Raw genomic sequence first — 18413 nt, 5'->3', positions numbered from 1 at the left:
TGGTTTGACAGTGAGGCCTGGATTTACCATGTGGATTGTTGAGAAGACGTTTTCCATAAATTCAGTAGAATCTACAGTACTCCAAGGTGTGGGAAAAGCTTATGTAAATCAAGAGATAAAAGCTTTTATTATTAAATAAATTTTTAAAAAGATTTTATTTATTTATTTGACAGAGAGAGAGAGCACAAACAGGGAGGAGAGGGAAGAGCAGGGTGGGACTCGATTCCAGGACCCTGGGTCATGACCTGGGCGGAAGGCAGACGCTTAACCCACCGAGCCACCCAGGGGCCCTAAACTTTTTATTTTTTTACTAAAAAAATGGTGTTCACAAAAGTGCTTTAAATGAAAGAGTAAACAATATACCGTAATTAATAGTAATTCAGTGCATCTGGGCAAAGGTTTTTGGTAAACTGCCTAGGAACTGAGAAAGTGAATGATTCCAAGTGACTGGATAAAAAAATCTTTTTGAAATTCAGGTGGTTTCCAAGTTTGTGCTTTCTACAAAAATTGAAGGAAAGCTCAATCAAGTTATTAGCGGATACAAATTAAATGAAAAGAATAGATGTGGAGTGCTGCGTCTGCGCACGGGACAAGATCAAAGCCGCAGGGGAGTGGACAGTGAGGCACTGAGAGATGGAAGGATCTTGGATCTGATTGATGATGGCTGACAAGAAGACAAGCGGCTGTCTCAGGATGTTGCGATACCACTGGATGAGCTTCCTGAACCTGAAGAGGACCACAGAATCTGTTAAAGGGCAACAAAGGACGTGGACCCCCCTAGACTTACAGTACCTCCATGAGAACATTCCCTCTCTCGGAAACCGACACGTGCCTCCTTTTGCATGGACGGATTTTTAAAAAATACATGGATATAAAATGTAAAAAAAAAAAAAAGAATCGATGATATATCCTTATGTGATTTTTGGCATTTAACTAAAAAATGTTTACAGAATTGAGCGACATTACTATCATTCCTTTTCATTTCTGTTTATGTGAATAAATTTTCTCAGTATTTACATCTATAAATATGAAAAATCAGAATAGAATATTCATCCTTGGAAATGAATGGATTGAAAAAATAATCTTAACCGTAGCATTTAGGTGTTTCAACAAAATTTTAATTTTATAAGTATTTATCAAAATTTACAATTTATTTATATGGTTTTGATGTTTGTATCTCTAATAAACGTGAAAGTTTTAAAATCTAGAGCTTTATGGTCACAAGATATCTAAGCAATCTATCTTGCTGGAGACACGACCTTCAGAAACTGCGTCGCAAAAACAGATTTACGCGAGGGTTGCATTACGTGGGAGACCAGCCACAAACAGTTCAAGAAGACCAGGGGCCCAGGTGCTCGAGTATTCAGAGTCCACTGGATATTTATAGTGATGTGACAGTTTTTAAAAGTCAATCTTTATAAGTACGTTGAGATTGCAATCGTTTTAGCTATTTAAACCACTGATAAAACAAATTAGATTTCACACTAAACGAGCCAGACCTGCGTGGACGTGGAGGAGGCGTGGCCGGGCCATGGGGCGGGGCCCGGGAGGGGGCGTGGCCGGGCGAGGCGCCGCCGGGCTCTGGGGCGTGGCCGGGCCATGGGGCGGGGCCGGGGCTCTCAACTCGGCCGAGGCGCGGGGCGGGGCGTGGAGCGCGCCCTTCAGCGGACCCCGCCCAAGCGCTCTCGGCTCTCGCGAGAGCGGCGCGTGATGACGCGCCGCCCGGCGGAGCGCGTCGCCACCGCGGGCGGGCGGGTTTGAATCTGGTCCGAGCGCGGGAAACGGCGGGCTTCCGGGACGAGGTGAGCGCCGCGGTGCCGGCCGGCGAAGGGCTCCGGGCTGGGGCAAGGGTCGGGGCGTGGCGGGGTCGGGCGGGTGGGGCCCCCAGTCTCACGGCGTCCGCGTGGGCCGCGACCCGAGCCCACGGCCGGCCGGCGGCTCCGAGGCGGCCCCGGGGCGGCGGGCAGCGGGGCCCTGAGCGCGCCGACGCCCGGGGGCTGAGTTCGGGGCGGACCGCAGCCCTGGACCTGGCCCGGGAGAGGACGCCTCCCCGCCGGCCCCCAAGCTCTGGCGCCCTGCTGCCCGGGCCCCTGTGCCCTGGCGTCTGTCACGGTTCTGGGTGCGCCGCCGCCCGGTCGGCAGGTGCTGACAGGCGCCGGGCGTCTCTGTGCAGCGCTCGTGCTCCTTGCGTGCTGGACTCCGGGGTGCCCCGTGTGCCGTGCGGACGGGTAACTGCGTGCTGAGATGCGGCCTCCCCTTGAGCGCAGCGTCTGGCTGGACGGCCGCGGGCTGGGGCGCGAATAGGACCGGAGACGCAGGGGGGCCGCTTGGAGACCGGCTGAGCGCGAGGCGGAGAGGTATTAACCCGTGTCAGAAAGTGGGGGGTGCGGGCGTCTAGTAGACGTAGACGGGGTAGGTAGGGTGGCGCGCCACGGGTACACTCGGAGAAGTCCCCGGCATCACAGGGGGAGAGTGCACAGACGCAGGTTTAAGACGTGTGATTGCATGTACTTGACGGCACCTTCTGGGAATGTTTGTTTTCAAGTCCAGGAATGGACACTGGCCAGAATTAGTCATCAGGCTTTGGCTGGCCACCCTCCCTGCCGCTTGGCCAAGAGGAAGTTACGTGTTCGGAGCTCCTTCAGATCTGGGGTTCTGTGTTTTTAATGACTCCGTCCCCATCATTGTTCCCGTTGGTGCCAGTAGTTTTCCATATTGCTCTCTTTATAACGGTGCAGGAGGTTTTCATTTGCCTTCACGGGTAGGGGTCTTACTGCATCTGTGTTCCATCATTTTGCTATTACTTCATCTTTTGGTTGATGTCTTTCAAACAGCTCTGCCAGCATTAGGTGGTGTGAATGGAAAATAGGACTTACTGGGGGAAACAAGGCAGGGAGGGAGGTTGCACACAATCCCCTGAGCTCCGGCTCCCGCAGGATTGGGTAGGAGCCTGCTGTGGTTGGACGCACCTAATGCACATGCTCCCGCTAACAAGCTCCCGGGTGGCCCGGGCCGCACTGAAGAGCGGACGACTGTCACTGGGACTTTTTTGATAGAGGAGTGGCCCTTTAGAAAGGCGGTCTGCAGGAGTTAGCAGGTGGGGTCAGCCTTCTCTCTCTCTCTCTTTTTTCTTTTTTCTTTTTTCTTTTAGTACTTTCTTTTATTGACTCTAAGACTTCCCCCCCCATGTTTTGATGGAATCAGCCTTCTTTTGTTGAGCTCAGACCTGCCTGAGCATCTTGCTAAGGTACTGAAAGAGAAGGTGAGCTTCCCACAGCCATTTGGATTTCTCTTTCCTTCGTTGGTAGTAACTTCATTAACAATCGATAATAACGTAATGTTATGTTGATACTCTCCTTGGGAAAGAAAGAGAATTATTTTTTTAGATATCATAACTTGTTCTATGTCAGAATGTTAAAAATCGTCTACAGTTCTTTTTTTGTTGTTTTTGCAATTTTGGATGTTACATCTTGTAGGAAAAGATATATTTGCAAATTCAGGTTTCAGTATGATTGTGTTTTCTGCTAAGGTTACAGAATAAATGCCATATGAAAAAGTTTCATCTATCATGGAAAAACGAGAGACATTTGTACAAGCGGTGTCTAAGGAGCTGATTGGAGAATTTTTGCAATTTGTTCAACTTGATGTAAGTTTTATGTTTAGCTTTATTGCGATTTGACTGTTAATTACATGCACAAATGAAATATAGTCATCTCAGTGAATCCTTAGGGACCAAGGTTTATTTAAAAAAAAAAAAACCAGACCTGTACTCAAATACACCACCTGCTGATGGGCAACTATTCACAAATTGTATTTCTTGCTTCCTTTTAAGAGATTTGTAAAAATGCTAAGTGATGTAACACAGTGTGCTTCTATTTACTTAAATATTTATTGATCTCTTGCTTTGTGCATAGCATAGTGAGGAAGACATACTTTTTTGGTCCTCAGGTTATTTACAGTGTTGTGGTAGATCCAGGTGTGTAAATACACCAGAGTAAAAAGGATAAGCTTGGGCAAGGATATGGGACAAGGCCCAAATCCAGCCATGGACTGCTTCCTATCCCAGTGGAAAGGGTATGGAAGCTGTGATATAAAGAGTAAACAAGTCAGCCAGTCAAAGACGGATGTGGGGAAGGACCTCTCCAAGTAGAGGGGATAATTTTAAAGACAGGAGAAGGTACATTGTATTTGAACTTGAAGACATTTGGTAGGGCTAGGGTATAGAAATGCCAGGTCAGGAAGAGGCAGGGGCTGAGATTTAGATTATGTCAGTCCTTCTTTACCACTTTAAGGAGCTGAGACTTTATCCTGAGAGGCGTGGGGGCTTGTACACGCATAGATTGAAGAGGGCAACACGAGAACCTAAGAGTGGTGAAGAGGCTGTGCCCTGCATGATGGTGGTTGCATTAGGAGATGGACATGGGAAGATGTGGGTGCCTTTGTGAGCTGTTAGGTGGTGAGGTGGTGATGCTGTTGACTGGATACGGGCCAGGGAAAGGGCCAAGGCAGATTCCAGGGTCTGACTTGTGGTGCCTTTCAGTGAGATCATGGACGTGGGGAAAAGGCAGGTTTGAGCGGGAAGATAGTCTCAATTTGGAATGTTCTGGATGACTGCCAGGGGAATGTGCACAAGTTGATGTCCAGTAGGTGGATGGATAGCTGTATCTGAGGCCCAGGAAAGAGTCCTGGGTAGAGACAGATTTGGGTGTCCTCAGTGGCACTTGGAAGCTTCAGTCATGGGAATGCACAGGATCATCTGTAATGTAGTAAGAGAAGAGAAGCCTAGGACAGAACTCTGAGGAACCCCAACACTTAAGGTACCAACTCTAAAACACTTTTGACTTTGGGGCAGGAGATGCATACCTCACTTGTTCTGCTCATGCAGTGAATATTAAGTTAGTAGTAATTAAGAAGTAGAGAGGAACCGAATATGAAATTTGTTGTTAGCAACATTTACGAAGTCATTTTTCTTTATAAGAGGAAATGAGTTTGTAATATGATTTTATATTATAAAGTGGTACTCTGTAAACTTAAAAATAACCAGCACAGACCCACAGGCAGCACATCACAGAAGGGTCTGTAAGAGCAAACGATTTAGATGTTCCATAAACTGTTTTAGTAGGAGTGTAGATGATTTGTATTATATTAGATGTGCAATACACATGTGGTTTAAAGCTTACAAGATTGTTATTGCAGACTGGTATTATAGTATCAACTAATACCACAAACTAAATTGATGATGATGAAGCTAAGTTAATACTAATTTAAAATCAAAAGGCCAAAATAGCAGCATTTGGTTAGCACAGTCCACGCAAGATCACACTGGTGCTGCGGTGATGGAGCGCCCTTTACGGTGCTTGCCTCCAACTTCCCTGGTCACATGCTGGAGAGCCTTGCACTGTTGCTCAGCAACGGACATCTCGGAAGGATGCTGAGTTAGTGCTCATACTCATAGGCATTCGTTTTAGTTTATGAGTACCAAGTCTTACTAACACTTAATAATTTAGTATCTCGGGGCGCCTGGGTGGCTCAGTCGGTTAAGCGACTGCCTTCAGCTCAGGTCATGATCCTGGAGTCCCGGGATCGAGTCCCGCATCAGGCTCCCTGCTCAGCGGGGAGTCTGCTTCTCCCTCTGACCCTCCTCCCTCTCATGCTCTCTGTCTTTCATTCTCTCTCTCTCAAATAAATAAATAAAATCTTAAAAAAAAAATAATTTAGTATCTCAATCACCATGTAGCTCTTAAACATGAAAATGAGAAGATGTAGGATTGTGCATCACTTGTTTTGTTTGAGTTGAATGATATGAAATGCCATTCTGTAGGTCAGGATAGTTGAATAATGGCAGTTTTACATGGTCAACCAGATAATTTAAGTCAGTTTGAAGCCTATTAAGTGGACCTTCCCACATATAATCAGTTCTGCTATAATACAATATATGCATTGCCAAAAATTGCCAAAAATCACTATACTCTGCTGAACGGGCAATGAAAACCCAGAAGGATTATGGGACAAGTGGGGTTAAGGGCATAACACTCAAAAACCTCACCAGTGACACATTAAAAAAAGACAGTGACCTAATAAAAAGTAGCAGTTTTATACAAGTTAACTCACTAAGAAGTACATAAATACCATAGTAAACATGACATTTACCTTGAAAAAGATCCTAAGTTTGCAGGTGGAAGTGGGTACCCATGCTCCCAGGGGCTAGCCTTCCAACCCTGTGTGTGACAGGAAGAGAACAGAGAAGAAAAATACAGACCAGGCTGGGAGGACAGAGAACATTGAAGAGAGCTTTGGTCAGAGGGTCGAATGAGGTGGGTCATGAAGGTGGGAGGGACCCAAGGTGTGGATGGTGCGGCTTGCAGCACATGTAGGGTCCCAGGAGCTGGCAGGCGTCTGGGGTGTGTGTTTTCTGTGACTCTGAGGCTCCACTCAGTGGGTGCAGTTTTCTGCATTCACGTACTGATGAAATCCCACATAAGTAAACCAGAAATTGTCTTTTGCAGAAATTGTTCCCTTGTGTGTTGATTGCATTTCAAAACAAGTGTTAGGGAGCAGCATTGACTGTGCCCTCAGTGGTTCTCTGAGAATGGAGGATTAGTGTTGAGAGTAGGATGATCAGGACCCAGGATAACTGCCATTTAAGGAGTTGTCCTGAGTGCTCTCTGGATGCCAGGCTCTGCTCTGGAGGTTGGGATACAGCACATACCAAGTTTCTGCCCAAAGAGAGCTTAGGTTCTACAGGTGAAGGGAGAGGAACAAGCAGGGTAGAGGATGGGAGTGCAATGTCATTTTGGTCAGAGATTAGAATGGGCCCTATGGAGACTGAGGGAGGAGAATTCTGGACAAGAGGGATGGGGAGGGGAAGACCCTGAGGCAGGTGCACCCCTAGACAGCTCAGATGGGGCTTCCTGGGAAAGAAGGGAAGATGGTAGGAGTTAGGGTGGGGAATTAGGCTTGGAGGACCCTGGAGAAGCTACGTGCCCTCCCCTTTGCTACTGAAATCATTGCAGAGTTAAAGGAAAGTTGCAGAAGAATCCTGAATCCCCTGCACTCAGATTTGCCAATTACCACCTGCCATGTTTTCTTTATCATTCCCTGCATTTACCTGTTCTTTTTGAGTCATTTGGAAGTCTGTTGCAGGCATTTGTCTCATCCCTAAATATTTCAGTGTGTATTTGCCTAAAGAAAGATATTCTCTTATATAATCACAATAAAAATTCTAAAAGTCAGGAAATTTGACATTGGCACAAAGATACTGTCATCTACAGTACATATTCATGTTTTTTTCCCCTGATCCAGGACCCCATTCAGTATCACACATTGCATTCAGTTGTCTGACTTGTTACTTTCTTTAATCTAGAGAGTGTCTCAGCCTTACTTCATTTTTCATTACATTGACAGTTTTGAAGAGTGTAGGCAGCTATTTAGTGGCATATCCTTCAGTTTGCATTTATTTGATGATTTGATTAAATTTATTTTATGCATTTTGGCAGGAGCTGCATTAAGTGGTGTTTTGTCTTCCTCAGTGGAGGGATTGATGTCCATTTGTCTCATTATTGGTGAGGTTAGTTTTAATCAGTCACTTGGGTTGGGGGTCCACCAGATTTCTCCACCGTGATGCTACTATTTCCACCTTCATAATTAATAAGTAATCTTCATTGGGGAAGTAAGTTGAGATTAGGTAAATACCCTGCTCCTCATCAAACTTCTACCCACTAGTTTTAATATCAATTGATGATTCTTGCCTGAATCAATTATTATTATAATGGCTGTAAAATTGTGATTTTCCAACCACATGTCCCTTCCGTATTTATTCATTGGTATTCTATAGCATGCTGATGCTATTTGTTATTTATTTACTATCAATATAGTTTCACTGGTTTTTTATTCACTGGGTTATAATCCGTTACTGTCACTGTTTTGGTGGTCACATTAGCTGCAGGCAGTCCCTTTATAATGGATCCTCTACGCTTTTGATAACGGTTTCCGTTTGCTGTATCAAAGAGTAAGTGAGGTCATCTGCTCAGAGTGAGAGGAAATGGTTGGCTCAGGGCTTTTAAGGATAGTTGAGAGGATCTGATGTAGTCTCATTGGCTAATGGAAGAGAATGATGTCTACAGACAAGTAAGAGGGTGTTGAGGTACCAAGTTGGGTTAGAGATCAGAAACTTCAAATACACTCAGTTGGCTTTGCTGTGTTGGGAGCTGGAGCTATATATGATGGTAATTGTATAGCTCCAGCACACTTTTGTGCCCTAATTATAGGCCTGGAGATGGTAGACATGTGGATGGATTGATTTTAGAGAGGATTTTTCTAAGTGGGTGAAATTTTAAACTCCAAAGACTAGGTTACTAGGGCTGAATAGGTAGAGGAGGAATCTGCTACTTTCTATTTTATTATTTTATTTCATCTTTAAAATTTATTTATTAGAGTGAGATGGAGCACACAAGCTAGCAGAGGGGCAGAGGGAGAGGGAGAAACAGACTCTCCGCTGGGCAGGGAGCCCAATGTGGGGCTTGAGATCCCAGGACCCTGTGATCACAACCTGAGTCAAAGGCAGACACTAACCAACTTAGCCACCCAGGCGTCCTGGAATCTACTACTTTCTGTCTTGTTATTCCTATACTTTTCCCTTTAGGAAAAGTATTTCAAAACTACAACTCAGCTCTTGAAATGATAATTAACTTAGCACTTAAACTTTTGATGCTGTTATAAAAGGGATAGAACTAATTTTTGTATTTGAAATATAACAGTTGCTATTTATTTTGCAGAAAGATGCTTCTGACCCTTTCAGCCTAAATGAATTACTAGATGAATTATCAAGGAAACAGAAAGAAGAGCTATGGCAAAGGCTCAAGAATTTATTAATAGATGTGTTGTTAGAAAGCCCAGTGGCTGGGTGGCAGACGGTGGAAGTCCAGGGTGAAGAGGATATGGAAACAGAGCATGATTCAAAAATGGTAGTAGTAGTCTTTCAAATATAAAACTTGTTACATTTTCTTTGTTAAAAAATAGTTATTGTATATAATTGAATTTTAAGTTAAGAAACTTAAAGCTAGAAGTTAAGAATATTAGAAGTCTGTTTATTATAGTTTTACTTTTTCCATTCCTGCTGTTAATTAATCTGCTATTTAATGTTGCTGTCCTTTTTGGACGATTGACCTGTATTCAATTTTAATTCACTTTTTAGAATAAGTTAGAAGTGTGGGTTCATTTTTATAAATTTAGTAACTTTCACATTTCTTTTAAAAATTATATTTTAAGTTGATCTTAAATCACTTGAACTTTGATTTTTTTCATTTGTAGAAAAAAAAACATAGAAATAATTCATGCAGTTACATCTGTGGTTCTTGCTTCTGTATCTGTAATAAATGAAAGTGAGAACTATGAAGACTTACTGGAATGTGCAGTTATGTTGAATGGTAAGTTGAATTTGTGATAACATGGCATGTTTAGAGGTGGGCATCTAATGATTCTCTGTAAAAGGAAACCAGTCATCATGTAGAAGTGGAAGTATTAAGGCATAACTTTGCGTTCAAGCTCCTTTACTTCAGCCAGAAAAGGAGCAAAGAAGTATTCTTTTAAGGGCTGTCCTGATGAACTGATGTAATTTAAGCCACATAGAACTATTTCAAATGGTGAAAATGTACATACTGAACAACTGACTGCTTGTTGTTTTCAGATTTTCCGGAATGTCTTATTTGACCTACAGGACCATAGTAATAAGAGCTTATTAAGGGAAAATGGTCTCATTATAAATTCCTCAGCTGGTGATTACTGCCAGAAAGTTTCAGCTTAACCAAGCATTTGTGACATTCATTTTTTTTCTTTAAATGTTATGAACATGACCTGAGGAATAATTATTGACTCTTAGGGGAGCTTTATTATTACAATTTATATCATGGTGCTTTTTAGGTTTTAACTAAACTGTGAAACTGTAGTTATTAATTTAGGAGGAACACTATGAATTAGTGAGAATATCTGATTATAAAATATTTACATAAAACTGTTTTATAGATAAAAAAGATTCAAAAGTAATTTTAATGAGTTTTAAGAAAGATCACCTAAGTGTCCTCACCTTCACCCTGTGAATTAATTAGTTCCATGTGACAAACTTTCCCCATCAGACTTTCCATTCTTAGTGCGACTTGGATTTATGTATCTGTTTTATTCAGAATTTTTGCATTGAAATACAGTGTCTTATTAAGTTACCCCTAATCGGTATATAAATAATTCCCAATGCTTTGTGAATGTTACTACAGTTTATTTTCACAGTCTCCAAATAGATGTTTCGTAAAATGATTAGTGCTAAAATTGTAGTTGTTCCTAACTTCCCATTGATTCAGGAATTTAACATGGATGTAATGGCATTCGGATATCTATGGATTATAATTGTGAGCATATTATCAGTATTTTCATTTCATTCTTGAGCTTTTCTATTAATAAAAGCACTGCAGTTCTCGTATTCATTATAATAATTGCTTTTACTGTTTTTCACCAGTGAGCCAGAATGAGGCCAACCTATGAAGGACAGGTGTAGTGGATTAGTGGTTGTCACACCTGACCTGGGTTTGGTGTTGAGTGTTACCTGTGGGTGTTGTAGCACTTACGTTTGGGTAGTTTGAATACCTGCCTCTCTTTAGTGAGGGATTTGGACAGTGTGACCCCTCTGAGTCTTCCAGTTCTAAAATTCTGTATTCTGTTGAGTCTGCTTTTATAACAGTAGTTAACAGTTTTTTTCAAGTTAACATCGTTTGTATTCTTTAAATGTATATAAATTTCTGGCAAGTTAAACATAAATGTTTGCTTAGCAAACCTTTGTGAGTCATAGTACTTTACACTATTGAATCTGAACTAATATTTGTTTACTTTACTAACTGAACAATTACTGTGCTGTTTTAGGTATTTTATATGCATTACCTGATTCTGAAAAAAAGCTGCAGAGTTCCATTCAGGACTTATGTGTCATATGGTGGGAGAAAGGCCTGCCTGCCAAGGAAGATATGGGAAAGACTGCTTTTATTATGCTGTTAAGGAAGAGTCTAGAGACTAAAACAGTATGTTTACTTTTTAAAATACATACCTTCCTTTAATAGTGCACGTGTTCATACCAGTTAGGAATTATGTTCATTTGTAAGTGGCCTGACTGCAGTTGCTTCCCCAGTTAGGGTCTTTTTAACTTAAGATATTCAGGGGCGGACAGTGGGTGGTGGCTCCACATTGCAGTCCTTTTTTTTTTTTTAAGATTTTACTTATTTGTCAGAGAGATACAGGCAGGCAGAGGGAGAAGTAGGCTCCCCGCTGAGCAGGGAGCCCAATGTGGGACTCGATCCCAGGACCCTGGGATCATGACCTGAGCCGAAGGCAGACGCTTAACGACTGAGCCACCCAGGCACCCCATCCACATTGCAGTCTTATGCGGGCTTTCTCCTCCATCTTCTGGGGTGTGTGGTCCTTGTCCTCCCTCTTATCACCTCACGGTAGCAAGGTGGCTGCTGCACTTCACTGTCTCATGTGAGTTCCAGGTAGGAAGAAGAGACAGGGAGGCAGCAAGGGCCAGACCTTCTCAGAAGTTCTCAACTTGTATCCACCATCCAGAACTGGGTCACATGGCCACATTTGTTTGCTGCAAATGGGGTTTTTGAAGGGATACATTGCTGCTGTTAGCAAAAGTGGATATTTTTAGTAGTGAAGAAGTGATGAGGTAACTGAGGTAGGTAAGTGGGAGTGGCTGCCTGTGTTAGTGGGATCCTCTGAGAGGCAGACCCCACCTCGGGCTGCATAGGACTGGACATGCGTGATGAAGGGTGAAAGGGGGCAGGAGTGGTAGGGAATGCCTCAGGCCCAGTGCAGGCGCACACCCGTAGGAGGTGGGGTTGTGTCAGGCTGCAGCCTAGGCCTAATAAAGTTTTGGAGAGCAGGTTTGAGGATTGGATTTAACTTGGTCCGTTTCTCAGCCTTTCATCTTTGGTGTCTAGTTAAGAAATCCAGAAAAAGAACAGTTTGTATCCCCTGATCAAGAGAACAACAGATACGTTCATCTTAGAAAAGTGGGCAAATGAAGAAAAGGGAAAACGAGGAAGATAAAAATCCTCTGTAATTCCACTACCTAAGGTGATCATTCCTATTTTAGGGGTGCTTAGGAATTTCTCTATGTCTTTTTCCCCCCCATACCTTTACTTCCTTATGACAGATTCCTAGAAATGAAATTCATAGGTCAGTGGGTTTGAACTTGATGCACATTTGGAGCTCTTGATACACATTGCCAACAGCTTTCTAGCCAGCTTGCCCTTCATCACACTCCCACTGTCTGTGTGTCTGTCTCACCATGGCCTCCAAGGAGGCCAGTATGATGACAGAAAAGACTGTGGCTGCTCCCTCAGCTCACCATAGGATTGTCAGAATTTATCCTTAAGCCATTGTTGGTTTCTCTTTTTAAAAATCTGTTTTCAAAAAAAAAAAATCATTTTTTCTGCCTTTTTGTTTAGCTTTTATTTATTTATTTATTTTTTTAAAAGATTTTATTTATTTATTTTGAGAGAGAGAGAATGAGAGACAGAGAGTATGAGAGGGAGGAGGGTCAGAGGGAGAGAAGCAGACTCCCCGCCGAGCAGGGAGCCCGATGCGGGACTCGATCCCGGGACTCCAGGATCATGACCCGAGCCGAAGGCAGTCACTTAACCAACTGAGCCACCCAGGTGCCCCATGATTTTATTTATTTGAGAGAGAGAGAATGAGAGAGAGCACATGAGAGGGGGGAGGGTCAGAGGGAGAAGCAGACTCCCCGCAGAGCAGGGAGCCCGATGCGGGACTCGATCCCGGGACTCCAGGATCATGACCTGAGCCGAAGGCAGTCACTTAACCGACTGAGCCACCCAGGCGCCCCTTGTTTAGCTTTTAAATCGAGACTTTATTTCATGTCTCTCTAGTGTTTTACACCTGAGCCATTGGTATGTGGGCACCACTAGCAGCATGGGGCTGCTTAAGTTTCACCTGTAGTGAAGAAGACCCCACGCTGGGTCCCTCCTCGCACCGGTCACACTTGGTGCTCTGTAGCCTGATGGGGCTGGCGGCTGCAGACTTGGACTCCACACCGCAGAAACCAGACAGTGCTGCCTGTGGGTGCTTCTGTGTGCTTTTGCCACAGTTTCTTCCTTTTTGATGAATAATCCAGAGCTGTGATTATTTATTATATAAAGTATTCTTATTGTAAATTTGAAATGTGACCTTAATTATTTATTAAAAAACTAACATCTTTCCTTTTTATGTCATTCCTAGGGTGTGGACATATGTCGGCTTTGGCGTATTCATCAAGCTTTATATTGCTTTGATTATGATTTAGAGGAAAGTAAAGAAATTAAAGATATGCTACTTGAGTGTTTCATAAGTGTTAAATATATCAAGAAAGAAGAGGTAACTAGGTTTTTCTTTTTTGGTGTTTTTGTGTACTGCTTTTTAATGGATGTTTTTCCTAAGTTCATCTAGTTGCTCTTGTACCATGCTCAGTGTTCTAATCAAAGAGTCAGCCTAGCTATCAAGAGTTGTTACATTTATTGCACATTTTTGCCACATAGCAATATTCACACATTTTACAAATCGTTGCTTATTTCATCATTAAATCAGATGGTAATAGGTGGCTGTGAATCCTGGGGGAACTGTGATTGCATTTTAAGAATGATTGGGTGGGGATGGGCTACATGGGTGATGGGCTACATGGGGGAGGGCACTTGTGATGAGCACTGGGTGTTATGTGTAATTGCTGAATCACTGAATTCTCCAGAAACCAACATTGCACTGTATGTTCACTAACAAAATTTAAAAAAAAAAATTCTTTTTTCAATGAAAGAAAAAAAATTAAAAATAAGATTGAGAAAGCATTTCCCAGTAGATCAGACCCGACCCTCTGCCCTAATTCCAGGCTAATTGGCATTTACTCAGAACCATCATCACACAATATTCTCGATTTCTTTTTTCCTGCCATCTAGTCAACCCAGAGAGAAGCTTCTGGCCACTGCTGCACTCCATTTTGGTGGTCATTCCCACATGTAGCTACTGAGCACGTGGACTATGGCCAGTCGAATTGTGTCCTTCAGTGTAAAGTACATGGATTCTTACTATGAAAAAAGAATGTAAAATAGCTCATTAACAATTTTGTATATACTTATTACATATTTAAATGATATTTTGGATATGTTGTCTTATATAAATATATTAAAATTAATCTTTTTTACTTTTATTATAAATGTGGTTATTAGAAAATTAAAAATTATTATAGAGTGGCTTGCATAGTTCTCTTGGACAGTTCTGAATTGTTATCTTGGGATTCTTATGTAGTCCTTTATTGAACATTGACTGTATTCCCATGTGAGGGATGCAAAGAAGATTGTTGTTGATATTACAGAAAATAGGTTTTGTTTCTGATTGCTCGTTGCCTCACAGACATGCATGAAGCAAAAGGAAGAGGTCGTCACTCCTCCCTGAAGTAGGTGGGGAAAGACTTCTCGGAGCAGGAGGATGAGAACCAGTTTTGAGGCCCATAAATGAAGAGTTTGTTCAAGGTCCTGTAGCTAGTCAGAGGCAAAGACATGGTCATGCTTTGCCTACTCCCGTGCACCCTCTCCAGCCAGCTAGGTTAAAGGGCCATATGTGGTTACTGACCATGCTGACCAAGACCTTCAGCTCCCAGGCCAGAAGGGCTGTTTTTAGATCCCTGTTTGTTCACTTATTAGGTGGTGACCTTGATTGGACTACTTTGAATCTGGTGTTTCCTTCTGTAAAATAGAAACCACAGTGGATCTTTCTCAGGACTCCTGAGGAGCACACGAGGTGACGTGTGTAGAACCTTTAGCACAGTACCTGGTAGGGACTGAGCATGTGGAAGGTGCTCTAACTGCTTATTGCTATCACTGCATCCTTGTTGTTGGAAAAGAGGCTGCACCTGAGGCCTGTGCCCTTGGCATCTCCAGGACTGTGATCGAATGTGAGGACAGCAAAGTAGCTGAAAGTGGGTTCAGACAAGTTAGCTCTATTTATAGTGACTTGTACATAGTGAATGGTGACCTGCACATCAACTTGTGTGTGTGTGAATGCGAGTAGGTAGTAAAGACATAAATATATGTCTGTGTTAACACCCCCCCTTTTTTTTGATTGACGTCTTTTGAATTTATGATAACTAGTTTCCTAATGAGTCCTTACTTTGGTTAGTTCAGTTTCCAGTCATTCTGGGTAAATGACAAATACCTTGTGCTATAATGGCAAGTTACAGTAAATACTTTTTGTTTTTAACTTGTTGCAAGCATGGGTACCCTGCTATTTGTATCAAAGTGTGTTGAATTTCTGTAGATTTCAGAGACAGTAGTGGTCGACTGGTAACAGGGAAGAGGTGATGATGATGTTCGCGGGGAAATTCTTGGTAGATGTATTTTATATGCTGTATAGAGTGTAAGTATGGTATTACTGCTTTTGAGGGTCATGTGTCATCTAGTAGTATGCATATAAATTAACATGGGGAGTAGGTGTATTTGAAAATTCTAGTTTGGCAGATACTTAGCCTCTTAACTTCACAAGTCCTCGGTTTTCTCATTTATAAAAGATGAAATCAAGTGACGTTCAGTTCCATTCCACCCCAAAATGCTAGGTTTTAAGCATTCTTTGATTTTAGCTTATGTAGATAGAGCCAGAATGAAATGTTTGTGGACCGTTTAATTCAGCTGCTGGGCAGCATGGTACATGTCTGTACAATCTGGGGTTGAGCACAGAAGGAGGTCAGTGGTGTCTGCTGCTAGGCCCTCCAGAGGGGAGGTCTTCTTGCCGTTGCCCTGCTGCCCAGCTCTGTCACTCAAAGGCCCCGACTGTTGTCCTGAGTTACAATTACATATGCTTCCTTCACTGGGAATAACACTTTCGTGTTACTGAACATCCAAAGAATTGTTTGTTTTTTAGTTATCAGGAGCTTTTTACTTGGTTGCAATCTCAACATTATATATATATATTTTTTTAATTTATAGGGAAGAAGATTTCTTAGTTCTCTCTTCAATTGGAATATAAATTTTATTAAAATGATCCATGAGACCATTAAAAACCAGTTACAGGGATTACAAAAGTAAGTATTAAAGGCAATTGATATTTTGTGCTGTCTTAATCTGATTATGAAATATTCTATTTGACTTGACTTTTAAAGTTATATTAATGTATTGGAAGCTTTAAAAATGATCTCTTAGGTTATATTATTTGTTATGTGCTGTTTTTATTATGTGCTGTTGTTTTTACTATGTATTATGTAGTGTTGTATCACTGGATAGTTTTTTCCCTGCTATAGGAAATAATTCTTTTTCAGTAATGACGTTGAATTTAAGATTTTAATTTGTGTTCATTCTTTAAGTAGTCAAATTATTTACCAGTTAAATCTTAGCTTCAGGCGCAGTAAATTTCATGTCTCCAGCACTTCTGATACCATTTGAATGTAATGTCTACTTTCCAGTTTACTGTGGACTGAGCTATGTGATTTGATGGGAAGAGTCCTGCAGGGTAAGAGTCTAGGGATATACTCACAAGCCTGAGCTCCCAGCCTCTTGGAACATCACAGCACTTGGAGCTGTCATGGCAAATGAATGTTTGTTGTGGGCTCAGTGCTTAATCTGCTCTGCAGCTGAGTACTTAGTGTGCATTTTCAAATGGAATCCTTCAGCTCTCGAGGTGGGCTTGGTTGCTGAGTTTCCCTGTCAGGTAGCTAGCTGTGCTTAAGTACTGAGCTGAGATTTGACTCTGAATCCCTATGACACAGTTCCTGCTATTTGCTAGAATGCTTTCTCCTCCTGTTTCCTCACTGGCAAAATATTTGGGTCGAACCAATAGATTTCTAAACTGATTCTAAAAATCAACTCTGTATTTTAGGGAATTAGTAGTCTGGGAAGTCCAAAATTGACTCCCAAGTCAAAATTTTATTTATAAATTTAAACATTTTTTTTACTCAAGAATTTGGTTCTCAGGGGTGCCTGGGTGGCTCAGTCGTTGGGTGTCTACCTTCGGCTCAGGTCATGATCCCAGGGTCCTGGGATCGAGCCCCGCATTGGGCTCCCTGCTCCGCGGGAAGCCTGCTTCTCCTTCTCCCACTCCCCCTGCTTTTGTTCCCTCTCTCGCTGTGTCTCTCTCTGTCAAATAAATAAAATGTTTAAAAAAAAAAAAAAAGAATTTGGTTCTCGGCTTATGTTCTCATAATTTCATAGAAAATAGTAAAGATCTGGGGAAACCTTGACTGAGGAGGAAGAAAATCATTGGATACTTCAGTTCCCCTTCTCAAAATTTCTTCCTTTTTCTCCTTCCTGCCACAGGTAGATAACCTGTCTCTGTAGGTATTTGGCAGAGCACCTAGTTTGTGGTGGCGTTTCTCCTTCTCTGGGGTAGGAGGGAGTCGGAACTGACACATGTTAAGAATGTGATTGTTTGGGGGCCCTTGGCTGGCTCAGTCGGAAGAGTGTGCCCCTCCTGATCTTGAGGTCACGAGTTTGAGTCCCATGTTGGGTATAGAGTTTACTAAAAAAAACAAAAAACCAAAACAAATAAACTGAAAAAAAATGTCTAATGGTTTGAACTTGTATTAACTTTTTCCCCCCCCCCCCGCCATAGATCTTTGATGGTACACATTGCAGAAATTTATTTCAGAGCTTGGAAAAAGGCTTCAGGGAAAATATTGGAGGTATTTTCTTTTCATTTTCTTAAATGTTAACATTTATTTTTGTTGTATTCTAGTTACTAAATAAGTCGTCATGGATAGTCATTTAAAATCTGTGTTGATAAAAAAAAATAAAATAAAAACTGTGTTGATGCTCTTTGTCAAAATAAAGCCAGATAATGACACTCCATGGGACGGAGATTTCACTCTCATTCCCATAAATTTACATGCTCAGTCACAGACACAAGATTCCTGCCACTCATTGAGATGTGCCCTGTATCATGTTGGTAGCTTTATTAGACCTGTGCTGTCCAGCTGTGCACTGGGAATGTGTCCAGTGTGAGTTGAGATGTGCTGTGTGAGAAACACACCAGATTTTGAAGACATAGTGGGGAAAGAAGAATGTAAAATATCTCTGAATGTGTTTTTAAAATATTGCTTGCATGTTGAAATGATAATGTTTTGGCTATATTGGGCTGAACAAAATATATTACTAAAATAATTTTACCTATTTCTTTTTTTTGTTTTTAATGTTCCTACCAGAAAATTTAAAATTGCATTTGTGGTTAGGGTTCTGTTTCTGTTCGGCTGTGCTGTTCTGGAACCTCAAACTACCTCTTACCTTTTAGTTACATTATTTTTGAGAAGGGAAAGACATTTGTCTTGAATACGGCTAATGTTGAATGGCTGTGTAATATCTGCTTTATGAAGATGTGGCTGTGTAATTCACATCACAATA

The 18413-nt window shown here is 42.0% G+C and overlaps 1 protein-coding gene across 1 annotated transcript in view; it reads left to right on the top strand.

The window, feature by feature from the left end:
- The first annotated feature begins 1782 nt into the window (after positions 1-1782).
- The window catches only part of NCAPG2 (non-SMC condensin II complex subunit G2), a 69528-nt gene continuing 52897 nt past the window's right edge, over positions 1783-18413 (top strand). Inside the window, exons 1-8 of the mRNA XM_044920006.1 lie at positions 1783-1802; positions 3530-3646; positions 8775-8963; positions 9311-9425; positions 10906-11060; positions 13282-13416; positions 16011-16105; positions 17629-17698. Of these exons, the coding sequence (XP_044775941.1) occupies positions 3542-3646; positions 8775-8963; positions 9311-9425; positions 10906-11060; positions 13282-13416; positions 16011-16105; positions 17629-17698 (864 nt within the window). The 5' untranslated portion in view covers positions 1783-1802; positions 3530-3541. The remainder of the gene's footprint in view (positions 1803-3529; positions 3647-8774; positions 8964-9310; positions 9426-10905; positions 11061-13281; positions 13417-16010; positions 16106-17628; positions 17699-18413) is intronic.

The sequence above is a fragment of the Neomonachus schauinslandi genome, chromosome 12 (genome assembly GCF_002201575.2).
Source record: "Neomonachus schauinslandi chromosome 12, ASM220157v2, whole genome shotgun sequence".
Taxonomy (NCBI): Eukaryota; Metazoa; Chordata; class Mammalia; order Carnivora; family Phocidae; genus Neomonachus; species Neomonachus schauinslandi.
The sequence above is the reverse complement of the archived record's forward strand: the minus strand, read 5'-3'. Positions and strand labels throughout refer to the sequence as shown.